Source organism: Pleurodeles waltl, chromosome 1_2, assembly GCF_031143425.1.
Source record: "Pleurodeles waltl isolate 20211129_DDA chromosome 1_2, aPleWal1.hap1.20221129, whole genome shotgun sequence".
NCBI classification, from domain to species: Eukaryota; Metazoa; Chordata; class Amphibia; order Caudata; family Salamandridae; genus Pleurodeles; species Pleurodeles waltl.
In genome coordinates, this window is record NC_090437.1 from 1,092,038,220 (window position 1) to 1,092,056,474 (window position 18,255).

Below are 18,255 nucleotides of genomic sequence, written 5' to 3' on the forward strand. Positions count from 1 at the left end.
TTTCAGAGGTGCTGGTCCCTCCTGTGAGGGAGCCAGTATCTCTGACTAGTATTTTTGGAGTCAGGGCTTGAGAGGCCCTGTCCTCCCTAGATAGGACTGGTAGGGGGGAATCTTCCTCCAATTCACTATCATCTTCCTCTGAGTTGCCACCCTCAGAGGGGTTGGCCTTTTCAAACTCTGCCAAAAGCTCCTGGAGCTGTATTTTGGTAGGTTTGGGGCCTATGGTTATTTTCTTTAGTTTACAGAGTGACCTTAGCTCTCATCTGTAGATGGAGGTAAGGTGTGGTGTCGAGTTCCACCACAGTCACATCTGTGCTAGACATTTTGCTTCTAAAAGTTGGAATACTTTTTAAGAATCTAAAACTGGTTCTAGAATCTAATTCAAACTTTTACAAACTTTTAAACTCTAAAAGAAATGCTAAACAGGATCTAACACAAGGCCCTAGCAGGTCTTTTAAGAATTTAGAAAACTTTTCAAATTGCAAAAATCAATTTCTAATGACAATTTTGGAATTTGTCGTGTGATCAGGTATTGGCTGAGTAGTCCAGCAAATGCAAAGTCTTGTACCCCACCGCTGATCCACCAATGTAGGAAGTTGGCTCTGTATGTGCTATTTCAAAGTAAGGAATAGCATGCACAGAGTCCAAGGGTTCCCCTTAGAGGTAAAATAGTGGTAAAAATAGATAATACTAATGCTCTATTTTGTGGTAGTGTGGTCGAGCAATAGGCTTATCCAAGGAGTAGTGTTAAGCATTTGTTGTACATACACATAGACAATAAATGAGGTACACACACTCCGAGACAAATCCAGCCAATAGGTTTTTATATAGAAAAATATCTTTTCTTAGTTTATTTTAAGAACCACAGGTTCAAATTCTACATGTAATATCTCATTCGAAAGGTATTGCAGGTAAGTACTTTAGGAACTTCAAATCATCAAAATTGCATGTATACTTTTCAAGTTATTCACAAATAGCTGTTTTAAAAGTGGACACTTAGTGCAATTTTCACAGTTCCTAGGGGAGGTAAGTATTTGTTAGGTTAACCAGGTAAGTAAGACACTTACAGGGCTTAGTTCTTGGTCCAAGGTAGCCCACCGTTGGGGGTTCAGAGCAACCCCAAAGTCACCACACCAGCAGCTCAGGGCCGGTCAGGTGCAGAGTTCAAAGTGGTGCCCAAAACGCATAGGCTAGAATGGAGAGAAGGGGGTGCTCCGGTTCCGGTCTGCTTGCAGGTAAGTACCCGCGTCTTCGGAGGGCAGACCAGGGGGGTTTTGTAGGGCACCGGGGGGGGGACACAAATCCACACAGAAATTTCACCCTCAGCGGCGCGGGGGCGGCCGGGTGCAGTGTAGAAACAAGCGTCGGGTTCGCAATGTTAGTCTATGAGAGATCTCGGGATCTCTTCAGCGCTGCAGGCAGGCAAGGGGGGGATTCCTCGGGGAAACCTCCACTTGGGCAAGGGAGAGGGACTCCTGGGGGTCACTTCTCCAGTGAAAGTCCGGTCCTTCAGGTCCTGGGGGCTGCGGGTGCAGGGTCTCTCCCAGGCGTCGGGACTTTAGGTTCAAAGAGTCGCGGTCAGGGGAAGCCTCGGGATTCCCTCTGCAGGCGGCGCTGTGGGGGCTCAGGGGGGACAGGTTTTTGTACTCACAGTCTTAGAGTAGTCCTGGGGTCCCTCCTGAGGTGTTGGATCGCCACCAGCCGAGTCGGGGTCGCCGGGTGCAGTGTTGCAAGTCTCACGCTTCTTGCGGGGAGCTTGCAGGGTTCTTTAAAGCTGCTGGAAACAAAGTTGCAGCGTTTCTTGGAGCAGGTCCGCTGTCCTCGGGAGTTTCTTGTCTTTTCGAAGCAGGGGCAGTCCTCAGAGGATGTCGAGGTCGCTGGTCCCTTCGGAAGGCGTCGCTGGAGCAGGATCTTTGGAAGGCAGGAGACAGGCCGGTGAGTTTCTGGGGCCAAGGCAGTTGTCGTCTTCTGGTCTTCCGCTGCAGGGGTTTTCAGCTGGGCAGTCCTTCTTCTTGTAGTTGCAGGAATCTAATTTTCTAGGGTTCAGGGTAGCTCTTAAATACTAAATTTAAGGGCGTGTTTAGGTCTGGGGGGTTAGTAGCCAATGGCTACTAGCCCTGAGGGTGGGTACACCCTCTTTGTGCCTCCTCCCAAGGGGAGGGGGACACAATCCTAACCCTATTGGGGGAATCCTCCATCTGCAAGATGGAGGATTTCTAAAAGTTAGAGTCACCTCAGCTCAGGACACCTTAGGGGCTGTCCTGACTGGCCAGTGACTCCTCCTTGTTTTTCTCATTATTTTCTCCGGCCTTGCCGCCAAAAGTGGGGCCTGGCCGGAGGGGGCGGGCAACTCCACTAGCTGGAGTGTCCTGCTGGGTTGGCACAAAGGAGGTGAGCCTTTGAGGCTCACCGCCAGGTGTGACAATTCCTGCCTGGGGGAGGTGTTAGCATCTCCACCCAGTGCAGGCTTTGTTACTGGCCTCAGAGTGACAAAGGCACTCTCCCCATGGGGCCAGCAACATGTCTCGGTTTGTGGCAGGCTGCTAAAACTAGTCAGCCTACACAGATAGTCGGTTAAGTTTCAGGGGGCACCTCTAAGGTGCCCTCTGTGGTGTATTTTACAATAAAATGTACACTGGCATCAGTGTGCATTTATTGTGCTGAGAAGTTTGATACCAAACTTCCCAGTTTTCAGTGTAGCCATTATGGTGCTGTGGAGTTCGTGTTTGACAGACTCCCAGACCATATACTCTTATGGCTACCCTGCACTTACAATGTCTAAGGTTTTGTTTAGACACTGTAGGGGTACCATGCTCATGCACTGGTACCCTCACCTATGGTATAGTGCACCCTGCCTTAGGGCTGTAAGGCCTGCTAGAGGGGTGGCTTACCTATACTGCATAGGCAGTGAGAGGCTGGCATGGCACCCTGAGGGGAGTGCCATGTCGACTTACTCGTTTTGTCCTCACTAGCACACACAAGCTGGCAAGCAGTGTGTCTGTGCTGAGTGAGAGGTCTCTAGGGTGGCATAAGACATGCTGCAGCCCTTAGAGACCTTCCTTGGCATCAGGGCCCTTGGTACTAGTAGTACCAGTTACAAGGGACTTATCTGAAGGCCAGGGTGTGCCAATTGTGGATACAATGGTACATTTTAGGTGAAGGAACACTGGTGCTGGGGCCTGGTTAGCAGGGTCCCAGCACACTTCTCAGTCAAGTCAGCATCAGTATCAGGCAAAAAGTGGGGGGTAACTGCAACAGGGAGCCATTTCTTTACATTACCTCTAAGGGGAACCCTTGGACTCTGTGCATGCTATTCCTTACTTTGAAATAGCACATACAGAGCCAACTTCCTACAACTTGCAAACATTCAAATCTCACACTAGATGGAAGGAGAATGCAAAGCATTGGAATCTACATCACCACACACTACAAACCTTTGCTTACATGGTAAGAAACCAGTTCTATCTGCTGGGAGAACCACTGTGCTCTAACTTGGCTGTAGTTAAAATGCGCAGCAATGATACATGGCTGGAAAAATTGCATATATCGCCTCCAGAGTACTCCTTGTATGCTTACATGACAGGGTTGTAATACATTATATGAAGTCACACTGTTTTGGAGAGTAGTATGCCATCACAGCAAAAAAAAGAAAAGCTGAAAGCTGTTTTAGTGTGTAGACTTTGCTTTACTTTTCCCAAATAGGCCTAGATGGGATTAAATTCTTTATTTTCCATCTCCACTGAGGAAAAGGCTAGAAAAATGCTTCAAAGTTTTTTTGTTTTTTTTGTTCTCCTCATATTTTTAGGAATCTGATTCTTGAGGAAAGGCATATGAGTAATTTAGCATAAAATTCTTTTAGGCTGCCTGTGCCAGAACTGGCTTGAAACCAGTTCTTCCTCTCATCAAACCTCTAGAGCTGGGAGATTTAATAGCCCTAGCTTAGAGGAAAGTGGCTAGTCCCTGGGCTAAGCAAAGGCCAGTGGGTATTAACTGCTGGCCATCTAGCAGGGATTAGTTGTCTGAGAGTTAACTTAATCAGTTTACAGAACAAAGGGCAACATTAGCACTAACACTTTTTATTCAGAGATGCCAGAGAGGGATTCTCCCGTTTATGCCGGGACTCATCTAGACAGTCAGGATGCAGACACAGTAACATGGATAAACCGGTTTTACCCTTTAGGTGCGTGAGTAGACAAGGGGCTGAAGGTGCTTCTGCCTGGTGACCACATGATCCCAAGTGTTGAAACAAAGAGAAAGTGTTATAGTAAGGTGATTGGGATCTACAAGAAAATAATTTGGATTGGGTCACCAGCTAATTCACAGGATAAATCTGGCACCACAGCTATCACCTTCTCAGAATCTTCCTGGTCTTGGAAACTCCCAACGGAAGAAAACCCTACTATAAGAAGCAGCCCTACTTCGGACTCTAGCTGGAAGAGGGCTAACTCAATGACTTCGGAATCCTGCTGGAATCTTCCAGAGACCCTAACACATCTCCAAAGGTCAAGTGGTAGTCCTCCTGTGTACTTTGTTCAGGGACGCACACATGCCTGACTCCAATAGGCACCAGCTAACTAAAGATGAGTCAACCCTGCAGGAGACCAGGCTGAAGAGACAACGGGTGTTTAGAAGCCTGTTCTTGACCTGCCTGAAATTGCACCTAGATCCCAGTCCATTGCTAGATGTTTTAGGTGCTTTTTGCATTAAAACTTTATTTTAAACAAAAATCCGATTTCCATTTCCTGTAGGCTGTTTTAATGATCTTAGTGTCTTTTTCCTCAAATACTTTGAACTGTACTGGGACTAATATCATGATGTTCTTTACTTTAAAGTTGCAGGTAAGCACACACATTTGCGTATTGCCTACTGCATGTTGTGTAGCTAAAAGGGTTTTAGCAAAGATTTTCTCAGAGCTGGTGTAGGAAGTTGGCTCTGTATATACTATTTCAAAGTAAGAAATAGTGTGCACAGAGTCCAAGGGTTCCCCTTAGAGGTAAGATAGTGGCAAAATTAGATCATTCTAATGCTCTATTTTGTGGTAGTGTGGTTGAGCAGTAGGCTTATCAGAGGGTAGTGTTAAGCATTTGTTGTACACACACAGCCAATAAATGAGGAACACACACTCAAAGACTTACTCCAGGCCAATAGGTTTTTATATAGAAAAATATAATTTCTTAGTTTATTTTAAGAACGACAGGTTCAAGATTTAGAAGTAATACTTCAAATGAAAGGTATTTCACTCAGGTATTCTAGGAACTTTGAATAATCACGATAGCATGTACAGTTGTGACAAAAATGGCAATAAGCTATTTTAGAAGTGGACACTGTGCAAAAATCAACAGTTCCTGGGGGAGGCAAGTAAATGTTAAGTTCACAGGTAAGTAAAACACTTACAGGGTTCAAAGTTGGGTCCAAGGTAGCCCACCGTTGGGGGTTCAAGGCAACCCCAAAGTTACCACATCAGCAGCTCTGGCCCTGTCAGGTGCAAAGGTCAAAGTGGTGCCCAAAACACATAGGCTTCAATGGAAATAGGGGTGCCCGGTTCCAGTCTGCCAGAAGGTAAGTACCTGCGTCCTCGGAGGGCAGACCAGGGGGGTTTTGTAGGGCACCAGGGGGGACACAAGCAGTCACAGAGTACACCCTCAGCGGCACAGGGGTGGCTGGGTGCAGAGTGCAAACAGGCGTTGGTAGCCACCACCTGGGCTAGGCAGAGGGTCGCCTGGGGGTCGCTCCTGCACTGGAGTTCGGTTCCTTCAGGTCCTGGGGGCTGCAGGTGCAGTGCTGGTTCCAGTTGTCGGGTTCCTTGTTACAGGCAGTCGGGTGGGGGGAGCCTCTGGATTTCCTCTGCAGGCGTCGCTGTGGGGGCTCACGGGGGTCAACTCTGGCTACTCACGGGCTCGCAGTCGCCGGGGAGTCCTCCCTGTAGTGTTAGGTTTCCGCAGGTCGAGCCGGGGGTGTCGGTGCAGAGTGGAAAGTCTCAGACTTCCGGCGGAAAACGTGGGGTCTTTAAAGTTGCTTCTTTGTTGCAGAAAGTTGCAGTTTCTTGAACAGGGCCGCCGTTCTCGGGAGCTTCTTGGTCCTTTAGATGCAGGGCAGTCCTCTGAGGCTTCAGAGGTCGCTGGTCCCTGTTGGATGCCCGCTGGTGCAGTTTTCGTCGAAGTGGGGAGACAGGCCGGTGGGGCTGGGACCAAATCAGTTGTCGTCTCCATCTTCACTGTAGGGCTTCAGGTCAGCAGTCCTTCTTCTTTAGGTTGCAGGAATCTAGTTTCCTAGGTTCTGGGGAGCCCCTAAATACTGAATTTAGGGATGTGTTTAGGTCTGGGAGGGCAGTAGTCAATGGCCATGTCGACTTTGCCTTTTTCTCCCCACCAACACACACAATTTGCAATGGCAGTGCACATGTGTTATGTGAGGGGCCCTTAGGGTGGCACAACATATGCTGCAGCCCTTAGGGACCTTCCTTGGTCACAGGGCCCTTGGTACCACTGGTACCTTTTACAAGGGACTTATCTGTGAGCCAGGGGTGTGCCAATTGTGGAAACAATGGTACATTTTAGGTGAAAGAACACTGGTGCTGGGGCTTGGTTAGCAGGGTCCCAGCACACTTCTCAGTCAAGTCTGCATCGGTATCAGGCAAAAAGTGGGGGGTAATTGCAACAGAGAGCCATTTCCTTACACAACCCCCCCCCCCCCCCCCCCCCCCCCCCCCAAAGACCACAGGCCAGGAGACTCCGCCAAAGCTGGGAGTCTTCCTAGTCTGGCAGGCGAGGAAGAGTAGAGGAAATAGGCTGGTTTGTTGCAGGGCCTACTCTGCCTTACAGCCTCCTGTTCATGTCATTCCCGCTGGGGTACTGACCCACGTCCACAGTGATAGGACCTAGTCTGAATTGCCTCTTGTCTGTGCTTTTTATGTCTTCACCCATTCTCTCTATTTTGGTGTTAGAGGTATCCACCTCTGCTAATTTTATCTTAGCCAGTGTCACCCCTAGCTTACCCAAAGAGGTTACCCAGAGCTGGAGTAACCCAACTATGACCAACAGGGTCGGGGGGCCTAACTTGCTATTTGGCGTGGGGTCAGACCACCATGTCAAGGATAGTGCAGCCATAAAGGCTAACACCCAGCAAAGGCCAATGACAGCTGTCCGTGCCCAGAACCACACCTTTAGCTCTTCACCTGCAAGGGAAGGAGCTAAGGTACAGGCTTCTTTGGGTTCAGGGTGCCTGTCTGCTGTGTAAGAGTCGGGGGTTACTACATCTTGTAGTAAACACCCTTCTTCCACTCTTTCTTCTGTTAACTGAGGAGCTACCCAATCAGGTTTAAGTTGCCTGACTAGCCAGCACTTCTTGTGGGTCAGGTTGGCCTTTACCAGTGCCATTTATGGAGTTCTCCCCTACTGGAGTAGAATCTCCTTGGCTTGCTGGAACCTTGGCTAAAGGTTGTCCACCTTTCCTACTCTGTTTTCCTTTCTTTTTCTTTTGAGGCCTACTTGCAGTTACTTCAGGGGTAGCACCTCCAGAATCCTTGGGAGAGGGCTGGCACTGGACCAGTTCCTCTCTTGGGCTCTGACTAACCTCTGGGTAGTCATTTCCAAGGAGACTATCAAGGGGGAGGCCTGTACTGACTACCACCTTTCTCCAGCTAAAAGTCCCACCCACTTCTATGGACACAAAAGCCACAGGCCTATCAGTGACCCTTTCTGGGCTAACTCTTACTCTGGCAGTCTCACCTGGGATGTACTGGTTTGAGAACACCAGCCTGTCATGCGCAGTAGTGTAGCCACCACCTGGGCTAGGAAGAGGGCCGCCTGGGGGTCGCTCCTGCACTGGAGTCCGGTTCCTTCAGGTCCTGGGGGCTGCGGGTGCAGTGTATTTTCCAGGCGTCTGGTTCCTTGAAGCAGGCAGTCGCGGTCAGGGGGAGCCTCTGGATTCCCTATGCAGGCATCGCTGTGGGGGCTCGGGGGGGGGGTTGTCAATTCTGGCTACTCACGGGCTCGCAGTCGCCGGGGAGTCCTCCCTGTAGAGTTAGTTTTCCGCAGGTCGAGCCGGGGGCGTCGGGTGCAGAGTGGAAAGTCTCACGCTTCCGGCGGGAAACGTGAAGTCTTCAAAAAGTTGTTTCTTTGTTGCAAAATTGCAAGTTGGTTGAACAGGGCCGCTGTCCTCTGGAGCTTCTTGGTCCTTTTAGGTGCAGGGTAGTCCTCTGAGGCTTCAGAGGTCGCTGGATCCTGTGGGATGCGTCGCTGTTGCAGTTTTTCTTGAAGTAGGGAGACAGGCCGGTAGGGCTGGGGGCCAAAGCAGTTGGTGTCTCCGTCTTCTCTACAGGGCTTCAGGTCAGTAGTTCTTCTTCGTATTCAGGTTGCAGGAATCTAGTTTCCTAGGTTCTGGGATCCCTCAAATACTGAATTTAGGGGTGTGTTTAGGTCTGGGAGGGCAGTAGCCAATGGCTAATGTCCTTGAGGGTGGATGCACCCTCTTTGTGCCTCCTTCCTGAGGGGAGGGGGGCACATCACTATTCCTATTGGGGGAATCCTCCAAAATCAAGATGTAGGATTTCCAAAGGCAGGAGTCACCTTAGCTCAGGACACCTTAGGGGCTGTCCTGACTGGTGGGTGACTCCTCCTTGTTTTTCTCATTATCACCCCTGGACTTGCCGCCAGAAGTGGGGGCTGTGTCCAGGGGGGCGGGCATCTCAACTAGCTGGAGTGCCCTGGGGCATTGTAACATGAAGCCTGAGCCTTGGAAGCTCACTGCTAGGTGTTACAGTTCCTGCAGGGGGGAGGTGTGAATCACCTCCACCCAGAGCAGGCTTTTGTTTCTGTCCTCAGAGCACAAAGACCCTCACCACATGGGGTCAGAAACTCGTCTCTTAGCAGCAGGCTGGCACAGACCAGTCAGTCCTGCACTGAACAATTGGGTAAAATACAGGGGGCATCTCTAAGATGCCCTCTGTGTGCATGTTTTAATAAATCAACACTGGCATCAGTGTGGGTTTATTATTCTTAGAAGTTTGATACCAAACTTCCCAGTGTTCAGTGTAGCCATTATGGAGCTGTGGAGTTCGTTTTTGACAAATTCCCAGACCATATACTTAATATGGCCACAACTGTACTTACAATGTCTAAGAATAGACTTAGACACTGTAGGGGTGTACTGCTCATGCAGCTATGCCCCGTACCTGTGGTATAGTGCACCCTGCCTTAGGGCTGTAAGGTCTGCTAGAGGGATGACTTACCTATGCCACAGGCAGTATTTGGTGTCGACTTTGCCCTTTTCTCCCCACCAACACACACAATTTTCAATGGCAGTGTGCATGTGTTAGGTGAGGGGTCACTTAGGGTGGCACAACATATGCTACAGCCCTTAGGGACCTTCCCTGGTCACAGGGCCCTTGGTACCACTGGTACCTTTTACGAGGGACTTATCTGTGTGCCAGGGGTGTGACAATTGTGGAAACAATGGTACATTTTAGGTGAAAGAACACTGGTGCTGCGGCCTGGTTAGCAGGGTCCCAGCACACTTCTCAGTCAAGTCAGCATCAGTATCAGGCAAAAAGTGGGGGGTAACTGCAACAGGGAGCCATTTCCTTACATACTACATAGACAGAACTAAATAATTTAGAAAGACAAAACAACTTTTTGTAGCTTTCCAACAACCACATACAGGCAATCCTATCTCAAAACAAAGTTTAGCAAGATGGTTTGTAAGTTGCATACAAACATGCTATATCAAAGCAAAAAGACAACTTGTAATCACTCCTAAACCACATTCTACACGAAAGAAAGGTGCAACAATGTTTTTTTAGGAAATATACCAATGGCTGAAATATGTAAAGCAGCTACATGGTCAACACCTCATACATTCACTAAACAGTACTGTGTGTATGTATTATCGCAACAAGCAGCCACAGTAGGACAAGCTGTTCTAAGAACATTATTTCAAACAACTTTAACTCCTACAGGCTAGCCACCTCTATTTTGGGAGGACAAACTGCTTTGTAGTCTATGCATAGCATGTGTATCTGCAGCTACACATGCCATCGAACAGAAAATGTCTCTTACCCAGTGTACATCTGTTCGTGGCATGTTGTGCTACACATTCACATGCACCCTCCCTTCCTCCCCGGAAGCATGTCGTCGTTTAAGTAAACACATTTGTACATATGTATCTACATTTACATTTGCATGGACATCTTTTTTCACTCATACTCTCACTCCTTCCTTTACCCTCTGCGGGAAAACAATCTAACTTTGGAGTCGATGACCATGCGCAATAGAACTCGATCCCGTGACTCTCTAAAAGACTTCTTCGAAGAAAAACAACTTGTAACGCTCCGAGTACAACACTAGATGTCGGAATCGATATGCATAGCATGTGAATCTGCAGCACAGCATGCCACGAACAGATGTACACTGGGTGAGCAACATTTTCCATATGCATCCCATGGACATCTCATTTCTTTACCATATATTTACTTATACATTTACAAACACTCTACTTAACCTGCCTGTGGGAAAACAATCTAACAAAGGACTTAATGCCCATGCGCAGTATTACCGTGAGGAGAAGTCACTCGATCCCATGACTCAAACCTTGTTAGAAGAAAAACAACTTGTTACTCTCCGAGCTCAACACTTGTTGGCTGACTTGTGCAAAAAATGTGAATCTACAGCACTGCATACCACGGACAGATGTCTACTGGGCAAGTAACATTTAGTCCCAGATTAGTAACTCCATTTCCGACAGGTGGGTCTAGTGACAATTGGTGGGGGGGCAGCCATGCAGTGAAAGACGTGTGGTGGGAACCCCACAATCCTAAGACTTCAGCATTGTGTACTGGAACTGTGTTTAGTGGTTGGTGACCAACCACAATTTGAGATACTGATAAATCAGAGCTGCGTCAGCTAGCGAATCCTGCTGGTTCTGGAATCAGTGACCGAGTCCTACCCTGTGCATCAGATAAGTGTTAGACCATCCATTTCCTTTTTGAACTGGACAGACAAGATGTGGGGCACCCTTAGAGCACAGAAACAGTGAGACAATGCAGGCTCTCCACAGCTGTTTGGGAAGTACAGTTGCAGCTCCCTGGTCTCAATCACGTGTGTTTTTTGCTTCTCGGTCCAAGTCATCTAGGCAGCAGGAGTCTTGTGGCTTCTAAGCAGTTTGTTGTCCTCCATGCAGGTTCGGTCATCTGTGCATGTTCTTCAGAGGCCAGCTCCTCGACTTACATATTTGTCACAGCAGCTGGGTGATTCCAAGGTTCCAAGCCATAATCTCTGTATAAATGGGAAAAAGTTGTCTGCAAAGGCTGCTGATGTATACTTGATGAATTGATGTATGTTGTAGCACAAATTGATCTTGTCTTGTTGTCTGAGGTTTTCGTTGGTTCCTTCTGCAGCTTTTAAGGTTTGGCAATCAAAATGGTGCTAGTACCATCAGCTGTGTCTATTGTAAACAAGTAAGGAATGTCGGACTCCTGTCCCAAGCTGGTAGATCGCTCTGGGTGATAGTGCACCATGCACAGGGAGTTACAGGTTATTTTCCCATCTTAGACAAGGTTGAGCTTGCAGGAACACCACTGTCTTGTGCAGCCATATATTGTTGGTGTCCAGCACAACTACAGTGCACGTTAATTTTAAGAAATATGTGCATTAACCAGGTTTATGCGTGAAAACCTCATATGTAGGAGTCATTTATTGGGGTGAGCAAGTAGGTAGTTGCATCATAATTACAATTAAAGCATGTGTGGTACCGTTAACCTTTACTTGATCCTCCCAGCGTTTTAGGAGGAGGCAGAATCTTTCCCTTTAGGTAAGGGCACTTAGTACCACTTTTCAACAGAGCCTATCTGCTGTTGAAAAACAGACTTGCAAGTATTTGAGTTTACAATAGGTCACCTATGATATTGTTATAGCTTAGATTGACATTGCAATTGCTAGCATTTTTTATACCAATAATGTCCTCCTTTGCATACTTTTTTCTGTACTGTTCTTCTCAGTAAATCATGGCATATGATTTTTTTAAAAAAATATTTATGTGCAAGTATTCCCTAACAAGGCAGTCCGCTCCATTTTTGTGTGCGTATATTGAATTTTGTTCAGTTCTAAAATACAGCTGACTGGAGCCAGACACCAGTATTTATTTCTTCAAATACTGGATATATTAAGTAGCTGATATTTGTATGTGAAGCTAACCAAACAGCAGTGGGATGCTGTACAGGGTCAGCTAATGAATGTTAAAACCAGCTGGGAATGTTTATTTGCCCTGTTATTATATTCATTATTATTGAGACAATGTCAAATAACTTGCAGTGTTGCCAAAATTCTTTATCTTGCAGGTTGCACATTTGGAACGAACAGGGCATTACTTAACAGTAAAAGACAACCAGGTTGTGCAGTTACATCCATCCACTGTTCTTGACCATAAGCCAGAATGGGTGCTATATAATGAATTTGTACTAACAACAAAGAACTACATTCGAACGTGTACAGATATTAAACCTGAATGGTGAGTAGAAAATAACTTTATATTTTGTAAACAGTTTTTGTGTTATTTCGGTAACTGAGGGTCTCGGGCCTATTTTTCAGCAGGAATTTAAGTCTACAAACTGCTACTAGCACCTACTCTTTTTAGGCTTTTTCGAGGAGCAGATAGTGACTAATGATGTCAACCCAAAACTCAATGCTCCACACTGTAGATAACATCTTTAGTTTGTTCTCTCGTGGGGGATTTCCATGTATAGTTATAAGCGCTGAATAGTTCTGCCTGCCGGCGGGGACCCCATAACATTTCTCTGAAAATATCTTAAGTGTTGATGTTCGTCTTTCTTCATGAAGGCCTGAAAAGTCACTTAATGTCATTAGCGTGGCCATAAGCTGAGTAGGTGAACATATAGAAGGTGCGACCACTGTTTTGTACTTAAGGGCTAAATCATGCATTTTGACTATTGCTTCACTGGAATTTGCAAAGGTCTCCCATTTTATGGAACATTTATTTGTCACTGTGATAAGGAGCATACCCTCACATTCATGCTGGATGTTAGCTTGGTGGAAAACAACCTGTCCCACTGTACTAAAATAGGTGAATGATCATTTCTGCGTTGTTCTCCCACCCTGAGATCTTTGAATTCATGCCAGATCCTTACGTCAATGAGCACGAAGTCAATAGAGCTGCTGTAACTCCCTCTAAAAAACGTTGGATTGGCTGGCTTATCAGAGGGAAAGCACCCATTGCCAGGGCGGAGACCATGCATTATCATAAAGTCAGTAACCTGTAAAGCCCTATTGCTAAATTTAGGCTGTTTTCTAATTGACAAGAAGGAGGGAATTCCACATAGAGTCCTTGGTCTGTGTTGATTCAGAAAAGAGGAAGTTGGGCTCTAGGTGCACATTCAAATCTCCAGCTACAAGGACAAAGTGAGAAGGAAGAAATTCCGAGACCAGTGCGCTCAGCAAACTAATGGTGGTAGTAATTTCGCTCAGAGAGCCTGGTCTGTTATAAATCTTAACACACAAAAGCCCAGGGCCCTGAATTAACTTGATTGAAATTGCCAATATATCACGAGTCAACATAGATTTCCTTCATTTCATCCACTTGAGAAATATTTACCCAAGTAATAAGGCCCCTGCCAGCCTGCCCAACAACGGATGGTCTTTCCTTCTTGCTGTATGAGATAAACCCCTGCCTATGGATATTTGAGGTAGTCCACGTTTCCTGAAAGACAGACATTGAAGCTGTCAATGAACTGCCCCCGCTCGGCATTAATGATCTTGTTACTAATGCCAGCTATATTCCATGAAATTAATACAGGGTCAAAAGGACCAGGTCCCACAAAATCACTCCTTAGAAACTCATAAGTGGCGATTGTGTTTAACTGATTATCAGTGTCTGACATATTTGCAGTCTCTGCCTGTACTGCACTCCTAGATGTTACCAGTTCCAGATGTGTTTGGGATCCTATCTCAGTCTGACCTTTATCAAGGGATAGATAGATAGTCGAATGCGTAGATAATGGGCTCTTTCAATCCATATCGGAGAGGTCGTCAGATTGCAGTGGGGCCTGAATCCCAGACAGATTTATGCCCTCGGATCCACACACGTTTGTGTGCATCCTCGGATAAAGAAGTGGGGCCACAAGTCCCATGCTATTGGAGCCCTTCCTCTAAGTATTTAATGTCCCCTTACTCCATGTCCCTCGCAGTTCTCTTGACGTGCTCAATATGACAGACGAGTTGGAGCGCTCGCTGGGAGTCTGTGATTGCTCCTTCACAAGTACCACTTGAGACGAGTGACCCATAATGTCTGACACATTGATTGTGGTTGAGTTTGTGTGACAGTACTGTGCGTGTCATTTGAGGATCTTGAGTGTGGAAGTAGGAGAGCCCGCTTGGGTGTTTGAGAAATAATAGGGGGAAGGTACCTTTTCCCTGCCTCAAGCCTCTGAAGGCTCATTTGCATTTGTTCTACTTCTGACAGCCCTTAATTAGCATTTGAATAGGTATGAACTGCCTCCCAGGAGCAAACAATAGGCTGACCTGAATTGTAGGAGAAGACCCTGTGAATCTGACAGAATAAGCAGGGTGTGTCCCTGAGTATTCCTTCGACTTTACAGTTCACATCCTGTTTGAAAGTCAAATCCTGCTCAGTAGGTCTGCTGGAGTTTTACATATACCACTTGGGGTGCAGAGGCCCTTCCTGTCAGACAACTGTTAGCTTACTCCTGGGTGGGGCCCTTCCTTTGCCCCCTCCACCCAGGCAGGCTACAATCATAATAGGCCTTTTTGTGACATTACCTTGTCAAATCCTGCTTGACACACCTGCCAGGGGTTTACATATACTTGGAGCGCACTTCAAAGGGCAAGTACAGGATGTCAAAATAATTCTTGTGTATCCACTGTCTGGTTGCTGGAAAACCTTTCTTTGTTCTAAGCACACTTTTATCTCTGGGTTTATTGGGGATACAGTGACTGCTTTAGACTGGATTTTAATTTGATGTTAAATGTGGAAGATTATCATACTACACCCACCAAGCCCTCAAAGCCCCAGGTATAGTGTGGCTGGAGTTTTTTTTTGCAGTCTTGAAAATGCCCAAAATGGGTAGCACTGGTCCCAGGAACCTTTACCCCATTTAAGGTGTACCCAGGAGTCATTACCACCCGCTGCCTAGTGCTGGGCAAAAATGTGGCATCTTTGGGCACCCACTTAAGAGCACTTTTAGACCTGTAGAAGATCAGAAGAGACTGGACTTCCTGTCAGCTTTAGTCAAGCCTAGAAGACTGGACCTGCTCACCTTGTACCCAGGACAAAGAAATTGACTTCACGAGTCATAAGGCTCTGACCTCCTCTTAAAAGGTATTTTTCTGCAGTTGTCATACTTATCAGTGACAGCTGGACCTGGAGTGAGCCTTGCTGGTTTGCCTCTATTGGACACCCTGTGATTCTCTAAATGCCTCCCATGATGTATTGGGTGGGCCTTTAGAAGTGTACTACTGTGTTGGATTGGGAATTTAAAAGACTAAAGTCAGAAGGTAAAACCTTTGACCAGGACGAACCGGGTTGGTGTCTCCTCTGCGCTCCATCACGGTCCGTATCAAATTGTGCCTCGTTCCTGCTTGTTGTCCTATTGTTTATTACATTTTCCTCTTATTATCCTAATTCATTTTGGGACTTTAGTTCTTTTGCATTTCAACGTGCTTTCTGTTTTGGTGACCATAAATATTTACATGTGGCCCTTAGGTTAAGCCTGTCTACTCAGGCCTTACTTTTTAGGGGATTGAGTTGAGGTTGATTTGATGCCTTTGAGGATTTACCCTCTCAGGGTTGTGATTGTTGCTAAAGGTGGGTAGTCACTCGCCCTAAATAATAATTCCATTTTATACAGTATTTTTTAAAATCAATATTTCCTCTGTTCATTGAAACAGGCCAGTATGATTTAATCTGTCTAGAAAACGTTATGCATTTCATTCGTTTTATTTGTTGAAACCTTTTGGAACTCTCCAGCAGTAAGGGCCTTAATTATTCATTTTGTTCTAGTCTATAATAGATACAGCTTGAGACTCCCAGTCCAGTTCTGCTGAAATCGGTGTCTACCTGTGCTCCTTTCTTTAATTCACCATAGAGCTAGCTCACCAGTATACACCGTTGTCTCCCTTCTCTTTCTGTCGAGTCCTTGTAAAAGCATGTATACGAAGAAGAGCTTTGAGGAGCCTTCATTTACAGTCTAGTATATGGGGTCAGTTATTGAATGCGTTTCTACCCTTGGGGGGCTGCAGTGAATAGGCCCAAATATATGTTTACCTGCATTGTGGTCTATGCCCAACTCTCCCAGCGGGCATATTTTTCACATGAGCAAAAATGCACAGAGTTCAGATTTTATTCAAGTTGACTTGTTACACTCTCTTCCCCGAAGCTCTGACGCGACCCCTGCCATTTTCTCATTTTTGTTCTTTCTCATGGCTGCTTACTGGCATGAAGGTTTCCTCTGGTCCTTGTGTACTTATTCCTAGTTTCGAAGGCTGTGAACTCTCGTACTGCTATGCAATCCTTATTTGTTTAGTACAGCTTGAGAAATATGCTGTGTTGAGGTGTTTTAAACATTGTTCGCTTGTTTTGTACCTTTCTGATCTGTGAATAAGTAATGTCCTCTTTTTTTTTAATATCCCTAAATGTGAGGAAAAGCTTGTGTAAAAAAAAAAAAAAAAAAAATGTTGCATGTCTGTTCCACTCAACATGGCCTGTTCATTATGTGTGGTAAAAGTGTGCTGGAATGGCTTTTTGTGTGCTTATTAAAATATTAGTACAATTTTAAACATACAATATATTTTACAGGTTGGTGAAAATTGCAGCACAATATTACGACATGGGAAATTTCCCCCAGTGTGAAGCAAAGAGGCAATTGGAGCGTATTATTGTCAAGTTTCAGTCCAAGGAATACACTCAGTACTGAACATATGAACATTTGAGTTGCTTCAAGGACTGCTTTGAGCGATAAATGGACTGTGTTCACGTTGTGCTCAACATGGTGGTTCAGACATGGCCTTTATTTGCAAGCTTTTTAATTTTTTTTTCCTTACAGTAAATATTCCATTTTGATTTCATAAATGAAACATTTATGACTCCCTTTTACGTTTGACACTGTAGCTCATACTGGAAATGTCAATCAATGTTTTGCAGTTTATTGGAAGTAGTTCTTCAAATAACAATGTTAAAACATTTCTCGAAATGTTTGAAAATGCTTCTGAAACGTGATTATCGACCATGTTATGCATGATCGTTGTAATTGTTGACATTCCTTTTAGAAGTCGTGAAATGTTAAACTTGTGCTTCTATAAACACAACCTTGTCTCTATACAGAGGCATTGACTTCAATAAAGTCTATTTATACTAATTTTGTAAAATTATTTCAGTGTTTAATATTTTTACACATCTTAGGGACTTTTAGTAGTCATTTCACAAATCTTAAATTAGTGAATGTATAGGTTCTTTATCGAAACATTATTTCAAGTTTGCCACCCTTCACCCAGTGGACTCTTGCATCAGACTTGTGTATGAGCGCACTTTTAATACGTTAGAAAAATAGAAATTTAAAGCAGTCTAAAATTAAACATGCAGTTTGCAGTGTCCCCTACTGAAAGATGCTTCGCAGAGAAAAGAGTGAGGAACAAGGTGACTTCTTTTCAGTTAGTGACTCAAGTAATATATGCAGGAAGAGAAGGCAAAGTAAAAAATTGCTTTCCCTGGTAGTTGATAGGGTGAGCTCATGGCTTCTGACGGCACAGGGAATACACAGCTAAAGGATTTAACTATTGCCTGAAATACTGAGCACTTATGTTGTAAAAGATAGTGCAAGTTGCTGGACGACAGCTGATCGATTACTCAGAAGGTGGTTCTGCTGTAGACTATCACAGTACAATCCATCTGTGCGTCTCAATCCTTGATTGGTAATCTATTTGTCTTAAAATCGTGGTGCATTCCCTAGTCTCTCCCCTCCCTTATGGCCTTGATTACTAAGGGTTATTGAAACATTCATGTTCGTTATATTCCATCTAGTGTTGCACTGGAATGTTTGCAAGTTCTTTTTCTTTAAAGAAGTCTTTTGAATCATGAGTTATAGTGACAAACATTTCCCCCTTCCACCATATCAAGGCACATGGGCATGGACTCCATGTTTGGGCTTGGATCTGTACCAACTGGGTTCTGTGTTGGATTCAATGAAATGTGTTTTTACAACCCTCCAGCCTTTCACTGATACCTGATGATACC

At 45.5% G+C, this 18,255-nt stretch overlaps 1 protein-coding gene across 1 annotated transcript in view; it reads left to right on the plus strand.

The window, feature by feature from the left end:
* Window positions 1-17,380, plus strand: part of DHX15 (DEAH-box helicase 15) — a 97,696-nt gene extending 80,316 nt beyond the window's left edge. Inside the window, exons 7-8 of the mRNA XM_069205858.1 lie at window positions 12,332-12,501; window positions 16,822-17,380. Coding sequence (XP_069061959.1) covers window positions 12,332-12,501; window positions 16,822-16,939 — 288 coding nt within the window. The 3' untranslated portion in view covers window positions 16,940-17,380. The remainder of the gene's footprint in view (window positions 1-12,331; window positions 12,502-16,821) is intronic.
* Window positions 17,381-18,255: the final 875 nt, after the last annotated feature.